Source organism: Antechinus flavipes, chromosome 3 (genome assembly GCF_016432865.1).
Source record: "Antechinus flavipes isolate AdamAnt ecotype Samford, QLD, Australia chromosome 3, AdamAnt_v2, whole genome shotgun sequence".
Taxonomy (NCBI): Eukaryota; Metazoa; Chordata; class Mammalia; order Dasyuromorphia; family Dasyuridae; genus Antechinus; species Antechinus flavipes.
In genome coordinates, this window is record NC_067400.1 from 249,211,042 (window position 1) to 249,236,177 (window position 25,136).

A 25,136-nucleotide genomic window follows, 5' to 3' on the forward strand; every position below is an offset into this window, starting at 1 on the left:
AGCTACGCCCAGCAAAAGAATTCTGGGAGAGGACTATGAACCACAACATAGAATTCCCAATCCCTCTATTTTTGTCTGCCTGCATTTTTGATTTCCTTCATAGGCTAATTGTACACTATTTCAAAGTCTGATTCTTTTTGTACAGCAAAATAACTGTTTGGACATGTATACTAATGTTGTATTTACTTTATATTTTAACATATTTAACATGTATTGGTTAACCTGCCATCTAGGGGAAGGAGTGGGGGGGAAGCAGAGGAAAAATTGGAACAAAAGGTTTGGCAATTGTCAATGCTATAAAATTACTCATGCATATAACTTGTAAATAAAAAGCTATAATAAAAAAGAGAGAGAGAGAGATAATTGCAGAGAATCCTAAGTAGCATCTAATATAGAATGAAGTGAGCTGATTTTGGAAAATGACAGCAGCATTGTATATAAAAATAATTTTGATAAACTTAACTAATTAATGTAATCACCAGCCATATCTCTGGAGGATTTATGGCAAAGCATCTATGTAATAAGACTTATTTTTTGACATGACTACTGTATATGTAGATTTATTTTGCTTGATTTTAGTTTGTTATAAGGGTTTTTTCTCTCAGTTTTTAATTGGGGATATAGGAATTATATGAAGAGAAAACTAGTAGTGATGCAAAAAATGGTCATTGAACTAGTTTTTCAAATACTTAGTAGAGAAAAGAAAGACATTAAAAAGAAAACAGTCAAGGACAGTTTTGAAAGTAATATGAAGAATTTGCTATATATTCTTTTCTCTACATGCTTTAGAATAGCAGATAGCGTCATGGTTCTTTAATAGAATTTTGTATCTTTCTGTTTTGTAGCCATAAAAATCTCTATTTTGAGGGGGTTTTAAGTTCAGAATAAAAAAATTAAAATACATAAAAACTTAAAAATAGGACAAGAAAGATACTATATTGGCCATAGTTAACTTCATTGCATTTTCATTTCTCAAAATACCATTTTAATTAAAAATTAAGAGGGGTATGTGTGTGTGTGTATGTGTGTGTGTAATCAGAATAGAAACAAATGGATTTGAGTTTTAACCTATTTACATGATAAGTCATAATTGTGTTTTTGATCAAAAGTGGATAATTGAAAATTGTGAAAGGGAGCATGATAGCTCCTGGAAAAGAACCTGCTGATTTGTAGGTTTAAAAAAGTAGCCTAATCCAGAAATTTAAAACATAGCACAAGTTGTTATTTTGCATAGTTGATTTATAGTTTACCAATCAAATTAAATATGCCACAATGTTTTTACCAAAGAATAACAAAACATATTTTCTTTTTTTCAGGGTGGGGCATATCCTGCAAAATATTCACAAGTTAAGACAAATCTAGGTGAGTAATTTAGCACTTGGACCTTTATTTTATTGATGGTATTATAAGAGAATAAAAATCCATGTTTTATGGGGTGTCATACTTCTTCAAAAATTTATTCTCAGAGGCAGCAAGGTGGCACAGAGAATGGAGCACCAGCCCTCAAGTCAGGAGGACCTGAGTTCAAATGTGACCTCAGACACTTAATACTTCCTAGCTGTGTGACCCTGGGAAAATCACTTATCTCCAATTGCCTTAGCAAAAAAAAAAAAAGAGAGAGAGAGATAAAAAATTATTCTTATAACTATTTTATGTTTAAAATCTCAGGTTTTTAGTGCCAAAAAATGTTGAACAACAATTTGTACTTCCAGCATATGTAAAATGAGGGGAAAATATTTTCACTAATCAATTTCCTCTCATTTTTAATCTATGCTTCATGTTATTTACCATTTTTTTTCCTACTCAAAAAGTCTATCAATATTAATTTTTTTTAATAAAGAACTGGATATCTGCAAAATCTGGTGTAGTAAGCCACTTCATGTCCTTCGAGATTACTGTGATGTCATTAAAATATACATCTTCTGGCCACTTCTTTTTCAACGAGAACAGACTCCTGTAGTGTCTCAGTTACATCCTTGTATAGATGTCAGGTAAGTAAGGCATGTGTTTTTTATGTATTTTTGTTGCTTTCTTTGACTTTTAAAAGAATGTTGTTAATTCCCTGAAAAATGAATTCTAAAAGTAGAAAAATAGCTTGAGATAATGTGGTTCATTTACAGTATTAAGTATGTGAGGTACACTTAAATATTTGCTACACTTAAGTAGCTAGGTAAATTTAAGCATTTATATTTAAATATCTAAATAAAATTAAAAAAAGAGATTATGTGACCTATTCTTATATTATTTAATCACCCTCACAGTCTTGTTTTTATTTTTTAATGATTAAAATTCTTATTGTACTTTTAATCCCTTTTTTTAATTCTCTCTAACAACTATTTAACATCTGTTTTTCTTAATCTTTCACATACTTGAATAAAATGGCAATTTATTTAGTTCAACCCCTTTAGCTATTACATTCTTTTAAATCATTTTTATTACTCTTATCTGGTCTTGACAGTTTATTCACATATTTCTATTCTGTATTTGTAACTAGTAAAAACATCACAATGCCAAGTATTGTAGAAGAATTGCATTTGGTTATTTCATAACATTCTTCTACTAAATTTATTCATTAGATACAAACTGTTAATCTCTTTAAGGTTGATTTCTAACCAATATTTCCAGATAGTGGAAACTTAGAAACAGTCCGTCATGAAAAGATAATCATCAGTATTATGCAGAGGGAGAAGAAGGTGTAGTAGTTCACTCAGTTAGGAAAATCAAATAGATAAAGCCTGTAAGTCACATTGTAAACCTTAAAATGTCAGCTACTATTATATACAGTTGAATTTTAATATTAAAGTTCAGAATCAGGCAATATAAAACCTTGCCCTTTTCTAAAATAATTTTTTCTTTAAGCAGCTCTAGTACTTGTGAATTAAGTTTGAAGAGACTACAGCATATTGAATTGCTGGAAGATATTGTGGATTTGGCAAAGAAAGTTGTGGTAAGTGGCACTTTAAGGATCCATTGCAAAGATGCTTAACGTTATGTACTTTTTAAAACTAGTCTTTATAATCTGGTATGTTTCACATCAATGTATATCAGTATAATAATTTAAGTTGTTTATTAAACCAGACCTGTGCTAACTACTTGTAAAACCATAAAGAAAAAAGAAAAAGGAAAAACAGAGTCTCTCCAAGGAGCTTATTGTAATAGAGACAACATGTAAATGAATAAGCATGTATGAAGTCTATACAGAGTAGATATAAAATAATCTTAGCTGGGAGGGTACTAGCAATTGAGTCTTGCAAGAAGCCAGAGATTCTAAAATATGGCAGTAAGGAGGGAGAGAGCATTCAAGGAAAAGGGAATATTCAGTGGAAGAGTGTGAAGTAGATAAAGTATTGTGTGTAAGGAACAGCAACTAGGTCAATGTGGCTGGACAATAAAATGGGGTGGGGGTGGAATAAGAGGGACTAATATGTAAGAAAAGCTTAAAATGTCAAAATTTATATTAGATCCTAGAGATAATAGAGAGCTTCTGGAGTTTATTGAACAGAATAGGTGATATATTAGACATATTTTGGAGAAAATTACTATGGCAGATAATTAAAGGGGGAATTTGAGTAGGGAGAAATTTGAGACAAAGATATTAATTAATTAATTAATTAGGCTAATGGAATAATAGGCATCTTACCCAGATTGGTAGCTATCTCTAGAAAGAAGGAAACACATATCAAAAATGCTGTAGAAGAAACAAGATTTGGCAGATAATTGAATTTTTAGATTAAATGATTGACCAGGAGGAATTGAGGATGATACTGAGTATTTTACTGAAGCAAACCTAGGTGACTGAGAGAATGGTGATGTCCATGATAGTAAAAGGGAAGTATGGAAATTGGTTTAGAGGGAAAGATAAAATTCAATTTTGGACGTTAACATTGAATTCCTATGGGATGTAATTTGATATTTTAACAGGCAGCTTGTAATACATTATTGAAAATTAGGTGAGAGACCAGGGATATGAATCATCTTCATAAATATAATTCTTTCCATGGGAATTGAGAAGGTCACAAATGAGAATGTTGAGAGAAAAGAACCCAGGATGGCCTTGGGATATAGCCATTGTTAGGGGATATAATATGGATGATATTATGGCAAAGGAGATTGAGGAGTGGTTAGACAAGTGAATCTGTAAGCATATATTAATGCCTATGTGCCAGCCACTATGTTAAGCAGTGGGGCTACAAAGAGGTTATAGCCTAAAATGCAAATGACAGAGTATAAACAAGCTATGTATAGGATAAATTGGAAATAATAAAGACTAGAATTAAGAGAGTTTGAAAAGACTTCCTGTAGAAACTGGAATTTTCTTTTTCCCAAAATTTTTTCCAATTTCATGTAAAAAAAAATTTAACATTGGTTTAGAAATTTTTTGAGTTATACATTCCTTTTCCTCATTGAGAAGGCAAGCAGTTTGATTTAGATTATACATGCACAGTCATGCAAAACTTCCATATTCCATATTAGTCATGTTGCAAAAAAAAAAAACTAAAAAAGAAAAAAAAAGTATGCTTTGATTTGCATTCAGACTCCATTAATTCTTTTTCTGAACACAGCATTTTTCATCATGAGTCTGTCAGAATTATCTTAGATTATTGTATTGCTGTCATTCACAGTCAATCATTATACAGTATTGCTGTTACTGTATACAATGTTCTCCTGGTTCTGCTCACTTATTAGTGCATATACATCTTTACAGGTTTTTCTGAAAGCATCTTGCTCACAATTTTTTATAGCCAATATTATTCCACTACAATCATATACCACAATTTGTTCAGCCATTCCCTACTTAATGGATGACCCTTCAATTTCTAATTCGTTGTTATCACTAAAAGAACTTCAGTAGAAACTTTTGTACAAGGAGGTCTGTCATTAACTAATCTGATAGATGTGAAGTGATACCTCACATTTGCATTTCTTCAAAAATAGTGATTTTGTACATTTTCCCCTGATTATAGAAAGCTTTGATTTCTTCTGAAAACTGCCTGTTCATATCCTTTGATCATTTATCAATTAGGGAACAATGAGTATTCTTATAAATTTGATTCCATTCTCTATTTTAGAAATGAGGTCTTTATCAGAAATAGTGCGTGTAAAAATTGTTTCTCAGCTTTCTTTCCTTCTTATCTTGGTTTCATTGGTTTTGTTTATGCAAAAAATTATTATTTTAACATAATCAGAATTACTATTTATCATTTCATAATCTTCTCTAGCTCCCAATCACTATCCCAATCATTTCAGTGGTTTTTCAAACTTTTCATCAATTCTCAAGCCTCTCATGACATTGTTTCTCCTGAGAAATGTTTCTTCTCTTCCACTATCCATCTCCTCAGCCTCTTAACCCTCTACCCAATCCTTATCCCAAGCTTCTAGCTAAGAATTTTGCCTCATATATTTCTGAAAACATTGAGGCCATTTGCTCTTCTGCCCTCCTTATCTCACCTCACTCTTTCAGATGTCTTTTCCCACTATCTCTTCCTTCACACCTGTCCATCTAATGAGATGGCCTTTCTCCTTACCAAACCCTTCAACATGCATTCTTGGTCCCATTTCTTTCTCTATTTTCTAGCCAATTACCTCTTTATCATCTCTATTCTCTTATCTTCAATCTGTCCCTCTCCACTGATTGTTTTCCTGGTGTCTATACAGATACACACACACACACACACACTCTCTCTCTCTCTCTCTCTCTCTCTCTCTCTCTCTCTCTCTCTCCCTCTCTCCCTCTCTCCCTCTCTCCCTCTCCCTCATCTTCCCGCCCTCTCCCTCCCTCTCTCCTATCCTTTCCTTTTCCCTTTTCTTCTCCCTCTCCCTTTCCCTTTTCTTCTCCCTCTCCCTCTTTTTCTCCTTCTCCCTCTCCCTTTCCCTCTTCCTCTCCCTCTCCCCCTCCCCCCTCTTATACACACTTCTTCACAAACCCCTTAACTTTAAAATGTCTTCATTTGATCCAGACATTTCTTCAAGCACTCATGCCATACCTCTTGTTTTTGGAGCTAAACTACTTGAGAAGATAATATACATGTCTTTATCTCCTCCCTTCTCATTATTTACATTCTGGCTTCTAATTTGTTTCAGCTGAATCTATCTCCAAAGTTACTAATACTTTATTAATTGCCAAATCTAATGCTTCTTTCTCAGTTTTCATCCTCTCTGATCCTCCTTGATGCCTGCAACTTGTCACAGTCTTCTCCTTCATTCTCTTTCCTCTAGGTTTTTGTAGCATTTTTCTCCTGGTTTCCTCTCTTTTTCTGGATTTTTAACCATGTTATGCCTCCTAAATCAGGTCCCTAGAATTTAGTTCTAGGCCTTTATTTTCCTTTTATACTGTTTTTACTTAGAGATTTCAACTCCTATCTCTATGTAGTTGATTCTCAGATATACTTATCCAGTAGTAACCTCTGCTGTTCTCCAGTTTCATATCTTTAACTGTCTTTTAGACATTTCAAACTGGATGTCACAAAGATAACTTCAGCTTATTATCATCTTTCTTTTTCTCTTGCTATCACCATTGCTGTTCCAATCTCCCAGGCTTACAACGCAGGTGTCATCCTTGACTAGTTCTCATTTTGTACTATGGTATCTCCATTCACCCTAGTCTATTATAAAGTCTTGTTGATTTTTTCTTTTGCAACATTTCTTGGATTTGCCCTCTTCTCTCCTCTGACACAACTTGCATCCTGGTTCAGACCTTCATTATTTTATGCCAAGACTATTTGCATTTCATTTTCTTTTTGATCTTCCTGTCTCAAGTTTCTCTTCTCTTTAGTTTGTCCTCTACTCAGCTATCAAATTCACTTTTTTTTTAATACTAACTTTTATTTTTCCAAATATATGCAAAGATAATTTTCAACATTCACCTTTGTAAATGTTGTGTTCCAATTTTTCTCTTTCCTTTTCCTTAGACATCAAGCAATCCAATGTAGGTTAAATATGTGTAATTCTTCTAAACCTATTTCCATATTCAGCATGCTGTGCAAGAAAAATCAGATCAAAAGGGGAAAAAAACAAAGGAAATAAATACCACTACCAACAAAAAAAAAAGATGAAAATACTATTCTTTGATCCACATTCAGTCTACATAATTCTTTCTCTGGACACAGATGGCTCTCTCCATCAAAAATCTATTGGAATTGGAGCAGCTAGGTGGCACAGTGGATAGAGCACCAGCCCTGAAGTCAGGAGAATCTGAGTTTGAATCTGGTTTGAATCTTCTTAGCTGTGTGTCCCTGTTCAAGTCACTTAACCCCAATTGCCTCAGGAAAAAAAGAAAAGAAAAGAGCCAAGTACATCATAATTGATCTTTGCATAATCTTGCTGTTGCCATATACAATATTCTCTTGGTTCGACTCACTTCATTTAGTATCAGTTCATGTAAGTCTATCCAGGCCTCTCTGAAATCATCTTACTGATCATTTCCTATAGAACAATAATATACCATAACTAATTCAACCATTCTCTAACTGATGGCCATCTACTCAGTTCCCAGTTCCTTGCCCTACAAAAAGGACTGCCACAAACATTTTTGCACACATGGGTCCTATTCCCTTTTTTTTATGATTTCTTTGGGATACAGACCCAGTAGAGACACTGCTAGATCAAAGAGTATGCAGAGTTTTATAGCCCTTTTGGGCATAGTTCCAAATTGCTCTCCACAGTGATTGGATCAGTTTACAATTCCACCAACAATATATTAGTGTCCCAGTTTTTCCCATATCTCCTCCAACATTTATCATTATCTTTTCCTTTCATTTTAACCAGTATGAAGTGATGTCTCAGAGTTGTCTTAATTTACATTTCTCTAATCAATGGCAATTAAGAACATTTTTCATATGACTAAAAATGTCTTTAATTTCATCTGAAAATTATCTGTTCATACCCTTTGACTATCAATTGGCGAATAGCTTGTATTCTTATAAATTTGAATCAACTCTCTATGTATCTTAGAAATGAGGCCTTTATCAGAAATACTAGATGTAAAAAAATTTTTCCCAGTTTTCTGCTTCCCTTTTAATCTTGGCCGCATTGATTTTGTTTGTACAAAATCTTTTTAATTTGACATAATCAAAATTATCCATTTTGCATTTTATAATGTTCTCTAGTTTGTTGACTGTAAATTTCTCCGTTCTCCAGAGATGTGAGATGTGAGAGATAAGACTATCTCTTGTTTTCTTGATATGCTTATAGTATTGCCCTTTGTGTCTAAGTCATGAATCCTTCAAATTCATCTTTCTAAAGCATAGATAAGACAGTGTTACCTTCCTACTCAGTAAACTCTCTTACCTCCCTAATACCTGCAAAATGAAACAAAATATTATCTGTTTGGCTTTTAAAATTCTTTGTGAGGGTGGAGCCAAGATGGCAGAGAGTACATTTCTTTGTGACCTTCTCCTACCACCTTACACTAATTACAAAATCCAGCCTCAGAATTAGCTCTGGACTGGCAGGATCCATGAATATTGGGAGTGCAGCAAATGGCCAGCGGAAAATAATTTTGAAGATCACCAGAAAAGGTCTGTTTTGGTTGGGCACGGAGGGAGGTGGCCAGGCTCAGGCAAGCAAGCAGAATACGAAGGCCAGCATACATTGTGCAGACCCGGGGTGGGGTGCGGTCTTTGTGGAGTGGGACTGACTCTGTGATGTGGAGAATCTATGAAGAGGAATCTATACCAGAGTTGGCTACTCTGCCCTGATTGCAAACTTGCAAATCTGCAGATCAGCAGAGAAGTTATAAAATATCCAACATGAACACAAAAGGCAAATGTTGAAGCCCAAAACACCAGAATCTCATGGGACCTGGCCAAGCCCACCAGCACCAGGAGTGAATCAGCACTGACCCAACGCAGATGTAGTTGCTTGTAGAAGAAGTTTGGAAAACCTCCCTTGCTCTGAAAGCGATCCTAAATTTAAAAAAAAAAAAAATGAATAAAAAGGCAAAGAGAACTCTAACCATAGATAGTTTCTATGGTGAAAGAGAACAGATTTCAAACTCTGTGGAGACTAAAAGCAGATTGTCTCTAAATGAAGACCCAAAAGGTGATATAACCTGGTCCTCATCACACAAGGCTATCCTACAAGAAATTAAAAAGGATCTCAAAAGAGAGCTAGAAGAAAAATGAGGAAAGGAAAGGAAAACTTTGCAAGAGGGTTTGGAAAAGGCATATAATTTATTAAAAGATAGATTTGACAAAATGGAAAAAAAAAAAAAACAACTCCCTGAAAAACGGAATTTGTGAAATGGAAAAGATAAACAACTCCCAGGAAAACAGAATTTGTGAGATGGAAAAAGAAAATAACTCCTTAAAAAAACAAAATTTGTGAAATGGAAAAAAATTCCATAGAACAAAATTCTATTTTAAACTCAATTAAAACCTCTCTTGGACAAATGCAAAAAGAAGTAAAAAAAGTAAATGGAGAAAATAATTCATTAAAAATTAGAACTGAACAAATGGAAATGAATGATTCAGTGAGACATCAAGAATCAGTCAAGCAAAACCGAAAAAATGTAAAATACCTACTTGAGAAAACAACTGACTTAGAAAATAGATCCAGGAGAGAAAATCTAAGGATTATTGAACTCCCTGAAAACCATGATGAAAAAAAAGAGCCTAAACACTATTTTTCAGGAAACCATCAAAGAGAACTGCCTTGATGTCAAAGAATCAAAAGGTAAAATAATGAATTGAAATGATTCACCAAACACTTCCTGAAAGAGACCCCCTCCCAAAAAAATAAAACTCCAAAGAGTTAAATTTCAGATCTTTGCTAAATTTCAGAACTGTCAGACCAAGGAAAAAAATATTACAAGCAACCAGAAAAAAATAATTCTAATACTGAGGAACCACAATAAGGATTATCCAGGACCTAGCAGTTTCTACTTTAAAGGAATGAAGGGCCTGGAATCTGATATTCTGAAAGGCAAAGGAACTTGGAATGCAGCTAAGAATAAACTACCCTGCTAAATTGATCATTTTTTTTCAAGAAAGATGATGGGCATTCAATGAAACAGGTGAATTCCATTTATTTCTGATGAAAAGACCAGAGCTAAACAAAAAATTTGAGCTCCAAATATAAGACTCAAGAGAAGCATAAAAGGTGAAAAGAACTCTTGAGAACTATATTTCTGTGGGTATACATAGAGAGTGCATGTATAATTTTGTTTTAGTATTATAATATAAAAAAAGAAACAAGATGGAAAGGGGATTGTAACAGAAAAAAAGGAGAAAGTACAGGTAAAATGAGGGAAATTACATCTCAGGAAGAGCTAAAGAAAACATTATAATTGAGGGAAAGAATGGGGAGGATGATGAATATTGTGGGAATCTTACTTTTAATAAATTTGGCCCAAAGAAAGAATATTAAATATATTTGGTTTCACTGAGAAATACATGTCATCTTATAGAAAAGTGGGAAGGGAAAGGAGAAAAGGGAAGGAGTAGGCTAAATAGAAGGAAAAGGAGAAATAGTATGGGAAAAGTTTAAGAAAGGAGGAGAACTGTTTGAAGCAACTAGTGCTTATAAGTAAAATACTGAGGAAAAGGGAAAGGGGAAAAGGAAAGAGAAAAGTATAATTTTGGGGTAATAAGATGGCAGGAAGTACAGAATTTGTTATGGATCTCTAAAACAAGGATTCTTACAAAGGTGTTAAGTCAGTGGAATTGATAAATACAATGGTTATCTAGTTTAGCATGGAACTCTAGTTCAGTATATGTAATTAGTATTTAATATAGTTCTACAAGATACACAACTATGATGTAATTAAAATGGAGCATATAAAGCTGTAACAAACTCAGCCAGAGTCAGAGCCAGAGACAAACTCAGAAGGACTGGGAGAGAGACTCAGAAGGGCCAGACACAAACTCAGCTAGGGACTGAGAGGCAGATTCATTCACTTAATCTCACAGTACCATGATGCCCTCATGTACTTCCCCCACTGAGGCCAAGGCCAATCTGAAAGGCTCTCTAGAAAGCTGACTGGGGCCCCAGGCAAGGAAACTAGATTTTAAAGGAGATAATAAAGGATTTGGACTTTTTACACCTGGCTATTCTTGTTGTGATTACTGAACTGAAACAAAGGCTGCTCCAACACCTCCAGAAAACCAAATAAGAACATTACAAGATTTAGTAGTTTTAACTGTAAATGTGAATGGAGTGAACACTCCCATAAAATGTAAGCAGATAACTGAGTGGATTAAAAGCCAAAAATATGTTGTATACAAGAAACACATTTAAAGAAGTAATACATAAAGAGTAAAGGTAAAAGACTGGAGTAGAATTTATTATGCTTCAGGTGAAGTAAAAAAAGCAGGGGTAGCCATCCTCATCTCAGATCAAGCAAAAGCAAAAATTGATTTAATTAAAAGAGATAAGGAAGGAAACTATCTTGCTAAAGGATTCCATAAATAATGAAGCAATATCAAACATATATACACCAACATATTTAACATATATAGGACTGCTTGCCATCTTGGGGGGGGGGGAGGGAGGGAGGGGAAAAAACGAAACATAAGTGATTGCAAGGGATAATGTTGTGAAAAAATTATCCTGGCAAGGATTCTGTCAATACAAAGTTATTATTAAATAAAATTAAATTAAAAAAAAAACATATATGCACCAAGTGATATAGCATCTAAATTTCTAAAGGAGAAGTTAAGAGAGTTGCAAGAAGAAATAGACAGCAGAACTATAATAGTGGGAGATTTCAACCTTGCTTCCTCAGAAGTAGATAAATCAAACCACAAAATAAATAAGAAAGAAATTAAAGAGGTAAATAAAATACTAGAAAAGTTAAGTATGATAGATCTTCGGAGAAAACTGAAGGAAACAGAAAGGAGTACACTTTCTTCTTGCAGTTCATGGAACCTATACAAAAATTGACCATATATTATTGACCATAAAGACCTCAAAATCAAATACAGAAAGACAGAAATAGTAAATGCATCCTTCATAGATATAATACAATAAAAACTACATTCAATAAAAAGCCAGGGGAAAATAAACCAAAAGGTAATTGGTAACTAAATAATTTCATCCTAAAGAATGAATGGTGCTAAGTGAAATGAGCAGAACCAGGAGATCATTATATACCTCAACAACGATACTGTATGAGGATGTATTCTGATGGAAGTGGATTTCTTTGACAAGGAGATCTAACTCAGTTTCAATTGATCAAGGATGGACAGAAGCAGCTACACCCAAAGAAAGGACATTGGGAAATGAATATAAACTGCTTGCATTTTTGTTTTTCTTCCCGGGTTATTTATACCTTCTGAATCCAATTCTCCCTGTGCAACAAGAGAACTGTTCGGTTCTGCACACATATATTGTATCTAGGATATACTGTAATCTATTTAACATTATAAGGGCTGCTTGCCATCTTGGGGAGGGGATGGAGGAGGGAAGGGAAAAATTTGAACAGAAGAGAGTGCAAGGGATAATGTTGTAAAAAATTACCCTGGCATGGGTTCTGTCAATAAAAAGTTATTTAAAAAAAAAAAAGAAGAAGAATGAATGAATGGGTGAAACAGCAAATCATAGACACAATTAATAATTTCTTCCAAGAGAATGACAATAATGAGGCAACATACAAAGCGGTAATAAGAGGAAATTTTATATCTCTAGAGGATTACTTGCATAAAATAGAAAAAGAGAAGCTCAATGAATTGGGCTTGCAACTAAAAAAGCTAGAAAAAGAGCAAATTTAAAACCCCCAATCAAATACCAAACTTGAAATTCTAAAAATAAAAGGAGAGATTAATAAAATTGAAAGTAAAAAAACCTATTGAATTAATAAATAAAACTAAGAGTTGTTTTTATTTAAAAAACCAACAAAATAGATAAATCTTTAGTAAATTTGATTAGAAAAAGAAAAATGAAATTGTTAGTCTTAAAAATGAAAAGGGAGAACTTTCCACTAATAAAGAGGAAATTAAAGCAATAATTAGGAGTTACTTTGCCCAACTTTATGCCAATAAATTTGATAACCTAAGTGAAATGGAGGAATACCTATAAGAATGTAGGTTGCCCAGATTAACAGATGAGGAAGAAATTGCTTAAATAGTCTTATTTTAGAAAAAGAAATAGAACAAGCTATTAATCAGCTCCCTAAGAAAAAATTCCCAGGATCAGATGGATTTACATGTGAATTCTACCAAACATTTAAAGAACAATTAACTCCAATACTATATAAATTATTTGAAAAAACAGGGAATGAAGGACTCCTACCAAATTCCTTCTATGACAGTGACATGGTACTGATACCTACACTAGGTAGATGAAAACAGAAAGAAAATTATAGACCAATCTCCCTAATGAACATTGATGCAAAAATCTTAAATAAAATATCAGCAAAGAGATTATAGAAAACCATCCCCCAGATAATACACCATGTAGGATTTATACCAAGAATGCAGAGCTGGTTCACTATTAGGAAAACTATTAGCATAATTGACTATATCAATAATCAAATTTACAAAAACCCTATGATTATCTCAATAGATGCAGAAAAAGCATTTGATAAAATCCAACACCCATTCCTAATAAAAACACTAGAGAGTATAGGAATAAATGGATTTTTCCTTAAAATAGTCAGTAGCATTTATTTAAAACCATCAGTAAGCGTCATATGTAATGGGGATAAACTGGAACTATTTCCAATAAGATCCAGAGTGAAACAAGGTTGCCCACTATCACCATTGCTATTCAGTATTGTATTAGAAATGCTAGCTTTGGCAATAAGAGATGAAAAAGAGCTTAAAAGGAATTATAGTAGGTAATGAGGAAATCAAATTATCACTCTTTGCAAATGATGTGATGGTATACTTAGAGAAGTCCAAAGAATCAACTAAAAAGCTATTAGAAATAATCTACAACTTTAGCAAAGTTGCAGGATACAAAATAAATCCACATAAATCATCAGCATTTTTATACATCACTAACAAAATCCATCTTTAAGAGGTACAAGGAGAAATTCCATTTAAAATAACTGTTGATAGTATAAAATATTTGGGAATGTATCTGCCAAGGGAAAATTAGGAACTATGTGAGCAAAACTACAAAATACTTTCCACACAAATAAAATCAGATCTAAACAATTGAAAAAAATATCAAGCGCTCTTGGATAGATTGAGCAAATACAATAAAATTAACAACATTACCAAAACTAATCTATTTATTTAGTGATATACCAATCAAACTCCCAAGAAACTATTTTACTGACCTAGAAAAAAATAACAATAAAATTCACCTGGAAGAACAAAAGGTCAAAAATTTCAAGGGAACTAATAAAAAAAAAAAAAATCAAATGAAGGTGGCCTAGCTGTACCAGCTCTAAAACTATTAGAAAGCAGAGGTCATCAAAACCATTTGGTACTGGCTAAGAAACAGACTAGTTGATCAGTGAAATAGGTTAGGTTTACAGGACAAAATAGTCAATAACTATAGCAATCTAGTATTTGATAAACCCAAAGACCCCAGCTTTTGGGATAAGAATTCACTATTTGACAAAAATTGCTGGGAAAATTGGAAACTAGTATGACAGAAACTAGGCATTGACCCATACTTAACACTGTATACCAAAATGTCAAAATGGGTTCATGATCTAGACATTAAGAATGAGATTATAAATAAATTAGAAGAACATAGAATAGTTTACCTCTCTGATCTGCAGAGGAGGAAGGAATTTGTGACCAAAATAAAACTAGAGATCATTGTTGATCACAAAATAGATAATTTTGATTATATTAAGTTTTTGTACAAACAAAACTAATGCAGACAAGAAGGGAAGCAATAAACTGGGAAAACATTTTTACATTCAAAGGTTCTGATAAAGGCCCCATTTCCAAAATATATAGAGAATTGACTCAGATTTGTAAGAAATCAAGCAATTCTCCAATTGATAAATGTTCAATGGATGTGAATAATTTTCAGATGAAAAAATTGAAACTCTACTCATATGAAAATGCTCCAGATACTATTGATCAGAGAAATGCAAATTAAGACAATTCTCAGATTCTACTACACACTTCTGAGATTGGCTAATTTGACAGTAAAAGATAATGCTGAATGTTGGAGGGACACTGATAATTGTTGGTGGAATTGTAAATGAATCCAACCATTCTGGAGAGCAGTTTGGAACTATACTCAAAAAGTTATCAAACTGAACATACCCTTTGATCGAGCAGTGTTACTACTGGGCTTATATCCTAAAGACCTTTTAAAGTAGAGAAAGGGACCTGTATGTGCCAAAATGTTGTGGCAGTCTTCTTTGTAGTGGCTAGAAACTGGAAACTGAGTGGATGCCCATCAGCTGGAGAATGGCTGAGTAAGTTATTGTGTATGAATGTTATGGAATATTATTGTTTTGTAAGAAATGACCAGCAGGATGATTTCAGAGAGGCCTGGAGAGACTTACGTGAACTGATGCTGAGTGAAATGAGCAGAACCCTGGAGTACATTATACGTGACAATAACAAGACTATATGATGATCAATTCTGATGGATGTGGCTCTCTTCAATAATGAGATGACTCAAACCAGTTGTAATTGTTCAGTGACGAAGAGAGCCATATACACCCAAGACTGTGGGAACTGAGTGTGGACCACAACATAGCATTTCTACTCTTCCTGTTATTGTTTGCTTGCATTTTTGTTTTCCTTCTTGGGTTTTTTCTATCTTTCTAGATCTGATTTTTCTTGTGCAGCAAGATAATTGTATAAAATATGTATACATATTTTGGATTTAACATATAATTTAACATTTTTAACATGTATTGGACTATCTGCCATCTAGGAGAGGGGATGGGGAGAAGGAGAGGAAAATTAGGAACAGAACATTTTGCAAGGGTCAGTGTTGAAAAATTACCCATGCATATGTTTTGTAAATAAAAAGTTATAATAATAATAAAAAATTTTTTAAATAAAAATTCTTTATGACTTGGCCCCTTTGTATCTTTTCATTTTTCTTAACATTTGACTCTTCCACAAAAAATTGTAATATTCTGTGACACTGACTTCTCTATTCCTCATATATAATATTCTCTCTTCGAACTCCATACCTTTTCACTAACTGCTTCCATTGGTTTCCTCAAATGGTCTCCCTTCCATCTTTCTACTCTTAACTTTTTCTGATTTCTCTGGATTTCTTCAAATTTCAACTCAAGTGTGTTACTCACACTCATGATCCTCACTAGATACTTTTCTGCAATATATTGTCTTATCTTTCTCCTCCCCTTCTCAGCTAAATATGAAAAAACTATCTATATTTGTTACCCCGGCTTCTCCTCTTACTTTTATAAAGCCCTCTACAGTGTGTCTTCCAACTTCATTACCCAGTTGAAATAGTTTTCTCCCAAGGCACTCAGCATCTTTTAATTAATTGTTTTTATCTGAGTGCCTTTTCTCAATTCTCACCTTATCTCTTTGTCTGCTGTCTTTTTGACAAAGAATTATTTCACCCATTGTATGCACACAATCATTATCTAATACAGTGCTTGCTACATAATAAAGTGATTAGTACTTTTTGAATGGTCACCCATTCCCTCTGCACACCTTTCTCAGTTTTCATGGCACTGCTGTCTTGGCTTTCTTTTTTGTTGGATCATCACTTTCACCATATCCCCAATCTGTGGCTCTACCCCAAGACTCAGTCCTGGACTTTCCCTTCTTTCCTTTTTTTAAAAAATCATAGTAATTTTATTTACTTTTTAATATATATTGCTTTATGAATCATGTTAAAATTAGAGCAAAAGAGAAAAACCATGGGAAAGATTTTTTTTATAAAAACAGAAAATAGAAGTGTACATAGCATGTGTTCCCCCTTCTTTCCTATGCTAACCTCGTATACTCACATTTAATGAATTGAATTTAATGATTATTTCTTTGCTGATAATTCCTAAATCTATATCCATCCCCACCCCCCCCCCTTCTCCCCTATTGCATTGCATATCATCAACTGCCTCTGGACATTTAGATGTCCTGGATTCATCTAAAATTTAACATATCCCAGATTCAAAACAGAATTCATTATCTTTTCCCTCAAATCCCACATAAGGTCAAGTTTATAACCTCAGGAGAATGCTTAACTTCTCACTCTTCTTCACTTTGCATTTTCAATTAGCTATCAAATCTTGTTTCTATTTCTACAATATCTCTTGCATCCATCTCCTTAACTTCCCTCACAGTTTATCTCTGGCCCAGATCCTCATAATTCTCACTTAGACTTTTTTTTATTACTACAATATTATTACAATAGCCTCCTAATTAATTTTTCTGCCCCAAGTAATTTCTTTTGCAAATTCATCCTTCAAACAACTACAGATTAATTTCTCAAAACACAGATTTGACTATGTCGCTTTCCTATTCATTAGATTCTACTAGTTAACCTGTTAATTTCCCTCCATTTTTCTCTTATTTAAAACCTATTATGACCTGGTACCTACCTGTCTTTTCAGCTGTGTTGCATGCTATTCCTTTCTATGCTCTCTGTTGTTGAATGATCTGTGAAGAGTTTTTTACATTTGACACTCTGCCTTTACAATGGCTGTTTTTCACTACTAATTTCTGTCTCTATAAATCTCTAGCTTTTTTTTTTTTCAAGGATACATTCATCATGGGTTGATTTATGATAGTTCCAACTGCTTATTCCTTTTCCTCAAAATCACCAATTTTCTATATGACTGTATTTGTACATTTTTTTCCTGGCTAAATTATAAACTTCCTTTTAGTATAGTTTTCTTCTTTTGTAGGCTAGCATGTCTCATTGTTTTACAGATAGTATGTATCTGATTTTTCACGACCCTATTTGAGGTTTTCGAGGCAAAAGTACTGGAGTAGTTTGCCATTTCCTTCTCCAGCTCATTTGACAGATGAGGAGACTGAGGCAAACCGTGTTAAATGATTTAACCAGAGTCATACCGCTAATAAGTGTCTGAGACCAGATTTAAATTTGTGAAGATAAGTCTTCAGATCTGGCATTTTATCTGTTGTGCCATCTAGCTGCTTAGTTAGTGCTTATTGATTGGTCATGCTTGGGTAAATAAATTGGCAATATTCCTCCCCAAGGTACCTTGGTCCTTTTATATTTGAGACTCCTTCCATTCGTAATGTAATTTTGAATAGACCTGCTACTATCTTTGTGTCCTTGAAAAGGTCTAGCATGTCACTTCTCTGAGGCTTTAGTCTCCAGTTTTGTTTAAGATCTCTTTCAGCTCCAAAATTCTGTGATAATGTTAATGTTAAGAAAAGGATATTTGGATATGTATAATAGTTTACTGACTCATTGTCTCTTAGTAATAGCAAATGTATCACAGAGCAAGATGTTTCAAGAGGCTATCAAATCCAGCCTTTTTTCTTCAGAATTATAAAAATATAATTGTATTTCTGTCATCCTGAGAATTAGGGCTGTAATTTAGTGTAAGCTGAGTGTTTGGGAGAGAATTGAGACTCACAGAAATAGCTTTGCCCATAAAGAAATATTTTCCCCATAAACATTCATGCCACAAGGGTTTTCCTGAATTTGTTCCAAAAAACTATGGTGTATTATCTGAAAAAAATCTTTTATACCTCAGAGTAATTTTTTAAATAAATATTCTTGGTGTAGACCAGAAATATCAAAACTCCTGATTATACCCTGGACATTAATGACATTAAAATATAATTGGGAAATAATTAAAGAAGTAAATAAAAATACAATACAAGATATATAATGTTAATATGTGGTTTTTGAGGCAATATAGCAATGTGATACTGCCAAGTTTGACACTATTAATGTAGATTAATGTAATTAAAGCCTGTGCAGTGAGGTGGGTACAATGGATAGAGTTGGGCATGATTGAAACAATTGACTAACAATAATTAAAGCCTTAGATACAATTTAAATTTTTGTCTTAAATCTAGGAAAGCTCCATGGTATAGTTCTTAATAATTTCTTCTATAATCCTTTAGAGTATTTTAGATAGTCAGGATAGTCTTTTTTTTTTTTTTTTTTTTTTTTTAATTATAGCTTTCTGTTGACAAAACATATGCATGGGTAATTTTTCAACATTGACCCTTGCAAAAAGTTCTGTTCCAACTTTTCCCTTCCTTCCCTCCACCTCCTCCCTAAATAGTAGGTAGTTCCAAACATGTTAAATACAATATATGTATACATATTTATATAGTTGTCTTGCTACACAAGAAAAATCGGATTTAGAAAGAAAATAAAAATAACCTGGGAAGAAAAACAAAATTGCAAGCAAATCATAACAGAAAGAGTAGAAATGCTATATTGTGGTCCACACTCAGCTGGTTCTGTTCATTACTAATCAATTGGAACTGATTTGTATCCTCTCATTGTTGATCAATAATACTCCATATCATTCATGTGCCACAGTTTACTCAGCCATTCTCCAATTGATGGGCATCCATTCAATTTCCAGTTTCTAGCCACTACAAAAAGGGCTGCCATGCACATTTTTGCACATGTGGATCCCTTTCCCTCCTTTAAGATTTCTTTGGGATTTAAGCCCAGTAGAAACACTGCTGGGTCAAAGGGTATTCACAGTTTGATAACTTTTTGAGCATAGTTCCAAGGTGCTCTCCAGAATGGTTGGATCCATTCACGGCTCCACTAACAAAAATCAGCGTCCCAGTTTCCACACATCCCCTACAACATTCATCACCATCTTTTCCTGTCATCTTAGCCAATCTGATAGGTGTGTAGTGGTATCTCAGAGTTGTTTTAATTTGCATTTCTCTGATCATAGCCAGGGTAGTCTTAAGAAAAGTCCAGGAGATGGTCAATTTCAGGGAATAATTTTCTGTAATCTTGGTGAGGAATTAAGAAAAAGTACTCACTTAAAAAACTGCTTTTTTTGTTGTAATTGATTTTGGCATTAAAACATTTTAAGATAAATTCTAAATTGTAATTTTGTGGTTCCTTCTACATGAAGGTGATTTGCATATTTACCAATAATTGTACTCTTTATTGAAGATTTTATATGATTACTAGCTTAATGAAAAATGTTTTTTCTTTAGAAAATAAAAATAATATTTACTTATAGAAAAATTGCTTATGGTTTTAAATTTTTTTTTATTTTGCAGGATGATCAATTTTTTATTGGTGGTATATTGAGAATTGGTTATAAAATAGAAAATGTAAGTGTTAAACATTATATCATTTATCTGTCTCTTTCTTTATTACAATACTATTCTGTCCATGGACAGTGATTTATTTAAAAAGAATCACCCTCCCCATTTCAAGAAAGTTGTATTTGAATGAGGGAAACAAATCTTTGGCTAGGCCTTTTTAATTTCTTGAGGGATAATAGGGGAAATTTACTTTCATCAGTGGTTTTTTTCATCAAATAAAGTAGAAGTTTATTGTAAAGTCAGCATGTAGTAAAATGGACAGGCATCTAAGAAATTTTTAATTCTGGCAAATGATGAAATAAAAAGCTGAAGAAGCAAAAATATTTATTGGTTGTTGAATGTACTTATGGGAATTTGATTATTCCTCCCTGAAAACAATAATTCCATCCTTCACTGATAAATACTTTTAGATACATAAAAGCCACATCCGTGTTGCATAGAGCAATATCAGAATTTCTTTTGGTTTACATTTTCTTGGTTCCAAGGATCTTTTGGCTATCAGATATTCAGGCCTATCTTAGAAGTGCTTGGTGTTTGATCTAATTTCCTTTTTCTTATTGAGGGCAGTGGACAGAGTGCTAGACCCTAAGCTGATACTGCACCACTGTAGAAAACTTCAATAACTTTTTGGTGCTTTAGTTTTTTCATCTGTAAAGTGGGATTAATGACTACATTGTACCCTACTGGATTGTTGTAAGATTCAAATGATATAAAGTACTTGTTCATCCTTTACCCATGACCATAGTAGCTTAGTCACCTAACCAATCCAGGTATCGGACCACAAATACCAAGTCTGGCTTGCTTTTGTCACTGATGACATTTTGAATTTTAAAAGCATGGACCAGAATGAAGGCCTATTACTTATTTGTCTATTCTTGTAGTAGCTATGACTGGGCTTGGTAGCTCCTAATGTAATGTGTGTCTGTGCACATCGTAAATAATTTTTATGGCCTTGGTGTCAAAGAAACATGGTTTAAAATAAAATCACAGTTCACTTCATTGATGTGGTAGTTAATAAACATTGGCTAAATGGATGACAATGGGCTATATAGGAAAATATTAAAATGTCATTCTTAATCTTGGTTACCGTAGTTTCTAGGATAACTTTCTTTTCTAAAGTTTCTAAAGTTAGCTTCTTTCTGCTTTGTTTGTATTTTGTATATAGTCATGTCTAGGTTCAAATCTGTTATCTGTGCTATCTCCCCTATTAGATTATAACATCCTTGATGGTGGAGAAAATTTCCCCTTTTTTATTTTTTTGTTTTCCTAGAACTTAGCACAGTTCTTAGTACATAATAAGTGCTTAATAAATGCTTAATGTTTAATGGATTAGTTAACTCACCTGATATTGGAGAGATTTATTTTTAAAAACTTTTCCTTATATTTATAACAGAAAATCTTGGCAATTGAGGAGGCTTTCAACTGGGTGAAATATACAGGGGAATTCAGAGTTCTGCGTAAATTGGAAAGGGCTGAAAATTGTTGGCCTATGCTAAGTATTTTCTTTACTGAATGTAAGTATGTATATTTCAAACTTACTTTTAGTAGTTTTGGAGGGAGAATGTTTATGTCTGTTTTTAGTTCTTTTTTCAGTACTCATTCATTATTCATACCTTATAAGATTTTGGTGATTTGTTTTTTCCCAGTTTATGAGAGTGACTGTATGTGACTGATTTTATTTTTGGTTTATATTTTCCTCTTCCAGTGTTTATTATTATTATTATTATTTCCTGAGGCAATTGCGGTTAAATGACTTGCCCAGGGTCACACAGCTAAGAAGTGTTAAATGTCTGAGGTTAGGTTTGAATTGATCCTCCTGACTTCAGGACTGGTGTGCTATCCATTATACCACCTAGCTGCTTGTCAGTGTTTATTATTCTGTACTTATTTTCTTTAGTTTTTGAGTGCACAATTTTTTTTAATTCTACCAAATGTAATTCATGAACTATTTTGTATGTTATAATGGATTTAAAAAAAAAAAAAGCAAAAACTGGAATCAATAAATCTTTCCCATAGGAAAAAAAAAAAAGGAATGCCAACATAAAAACAAGTCAGTAAGTTTCACAAGCCAAAAATGTTTTCTATGAAGAAACTAGTATTTTCATAAATGATACAACTGTTCTTATATCACTCAAATCCAGACATTGATGGAGCTATCTCTAGTTTTTGAGAGTCAGTTATAGTCTCAAATTTTCAGTGAGCATTCATTTCTCAGAAATTGGCAAGTGTCATAGATCAGGGCTTATTTTATTGTTTTGTTAATTGTCTTAGCTGAGGAAAATAATGGAGAAAATGTTAATAATGCTGATTAAACTTAAAATATGTGGTGTATAAATCCTTCCCCCGAGAGTTCTAATTGTTAAATATTTACTAGCACACCACTGGGCATATCTTATATAAAATTGTATTTTTTAACATATATACAGTAATAGTCAATTAAAATTTTTTTTCAGTATTTTATTTTTCCAAATACATGTAAAGATAGCTTTCACCATTCATTTTTGGAAGATTTTGTGTTCCAAATATTTTTCTCTAGATATATTTAAAATTTTTTTTAATAATAGCTTTTTATTTTCATAATACATGCAAAGATAGTTTTTAATAGTCACTCTTGTAAATTCTTGTGTTCCAAATTTTTTTCCTTTTCCCCTTCTCCCCCTCTCTTAGATAGCAAGTAATCCAATATAGGTTATAGATGTGCAATTCTTTTAAACATATTTCCACATTCATCTTGCTGCATTAAAAAAAAAAATTAGATCAAAAAGGAAAAAAAATGGGAAAGAAATTAAGTATAAGCCAACAACAACAGAAAAAAAAAAGGTGAAAATGCTATGTTGTGATCCAATTCAGTCCCTGTGGTTCTCTTTTTGGATGTAGATGTCTTTCTATCACAAGTCTATTGGAATTATGTACAATTCTTTTAAACATATTTCCATATTGGTCATGTATATGAGAAAAATCAGATCAAGAGGGAAAAAATCCACACAAAAACAAACAAAAAAAGTTGAAAATACTATGCTTTGATCCATATTCAGTCCCTATAGTTCTCTAGATGCAGATGTCATTTTCCATCCTAAGTCTATTGAATTTGCTTTGAATCACTGCATTGTTGAGAAGAGACAAGTCCATTACAGTTGATTGTTGCCTTATCTTGTCCTTATTGTATACAGTGTTCTCTTGGTTCTGTTCACTTCACTCAGCCTCAGTTCATGTAAATTTTATTGCCTTTGGTCATAGTCTGGAATCAGCAGGGGTCTCCTTCTGTTGCTTTATAGGCCATCTCTGCACAAGAGCTACTGCCCTCTGCTGCCTCTAGCCTGTTCTATAAGCTCCCTTCATCTGCTTCTGCCTGCTTTGAGATGGTTCTCTTAGTCTTCAATGGTTTACGCCATTGCTACTTGCCTAGAGTTTGAAGCAGGACTTTCCTTGAATCTTTCTTTGACCTTTTTTTCTCAGATATTCCATAGATATTTTTCCTGGGTTCATTAATGTGGTTAGTTAACGCATATTCTGTCAAATTTCCCATAACAGGAGTTGTAAACTAGCAATGTACAAACTTCATTTCCTATTTCTTTCTAACTGTCCATTCCTTTGTTATTCCCAGCCCTCTCAAAGTGTTCCTCTCCAAATTTATTCTTTTGCTGTGCTCTGTACAGTGCCTTCTAAATAAACAAATTTGCTTTCATATTAAACTTTTTCTATTTCCTCTATCTTTTGATGCTTACTTTGACCTGGCATTCTTCTGATGATATTGCATCCCTGGCCATCTCCTTTCCTAATACTGATTGCTCTTTTCTCCATACCCCTTGATATACTGATGCGGTAGAGGACTTAAGAGTTCTCCTTGTTGTTCACTGCCACTTCTAGATCTTCTTCTATGAATATTATTCAGCAATCCCTTCTCCTTAAGGCTCATGCCATTTAAATTTGGTTACCCATTTAGATTCCAGTGTCTTAACCCCCTAGTGGGGCTCTATCAACCCCCCAGTGCATTATCCTTCCTTCACCGATCAAAGCCTATCACAAGTCTTGCCTTCAAATTAGGAAACTTCAGTATGTATACTGATACTCTCTCATATACTCTAATTTACAAATTTTTAGTCTGTTAAATTATCTTAACATTCTGCTTTACCTACATACAAAAATAATCATAAATTTGACCTTACCATCCTGCACAAGTATTATATTTCCTTGTTAATGAACTCTGAAATTCCTTTAGCTGGTCATAATTTTTTATCATTTCATCTTTTCTTCTCTCTTACAACCCCCAACTCCATTCTTATCCCCATTTTCTCTTTTTTTTTTTCCTAGTAGTGATGATCCCTGTATTAGTTACAATAAAAAAAAAGGTTTTTTGATTCCTTCATTAATTAGGTTCATTTAAATTCTTTTATCTCCCCAATCCCATGCCTAACCCCAATCTTGGATTACTGTCACCATCCACTTCCTTTATTATAATTACATGTTCCTGGGTGAAGCTAGTAGAAATCAGGAAACTGTTAATTGTGTCAACAGTAAGTTTATGGGGTGGGGACAGCTAGGTGGTGTAATAGATAGCCCTGAAGTCAGAAGGACCTGAGTTCAAGTCTGGTCTCAAACACTTAACGCTTCCTAGCTATGTGACCCTGGGCAAGTCACTTAACCTCAATTGCCTCAGCAAAACAACAACAACAATGACAAAAAAAAAAATACTAAGTTTATGGGCCCTACTTTTACATATCTCTAATCAGTTTGCTACTTTACCATCAGTTATTTCAAACATTTCTATCCCTTTTCAAGCTTCCCACAGCATTTTTTCCTCCTTGTCCCACTCAGCTGGGACCTTGGTTCATTCTTCACTGAAAAAATTAGGGTAATTCACTTTAATATATGACTTTTCACACTATCTCTTCTTTTATTCCTGTTGCATATAAAGAGGTGGCCCTTTTTGTCAAGGCAATTCCTCAAACATGCACATCTTCAACAACAGATTGACTCCTGTATCATCCTCATTCTCAATATTTTCAG

The 25,136-nt window shown here is 33.4% G+C and overlaps 1 protein-coding gene across 3 annotated transcripts in view; it reads left to right on the forward strand.

Annotated features, from left to right (window-relative positions):
* The window catches only part of TTC3 (tetratricopeptide repeat domain 3), a 165,134-nt gene that overhangs the window by 9,951 nt on the left and 130,047 nt on the right, over positions 1-25,136 (forward strand). For all 3 annotated transcript variants that reach the window (XM_051984857.1, XM_051984856.1, XM_051984858.1), the window contains exons 3-7: positions 1,317-1,362; positions 1,841-1,991; positions 2,863-2,947; positions 20,082-20,135; positions 21,523-21,643. In XM_051984857.1, the coding sequence (XP_051840817.1) occupies positions 1,317-1,362; positions 1,841-1,991; positions 2,863-2,947; positions 20,082-20,135; positions 21,523-21,643 (457 nt within the window). The remainder of the gene's footprint in view (positions 1-1,316; positions 1,363-1,840; positions 1,992-2,862; positions 2,948-20,081; positions 20,136-21,522; positions 21,644-25,136) is intronic.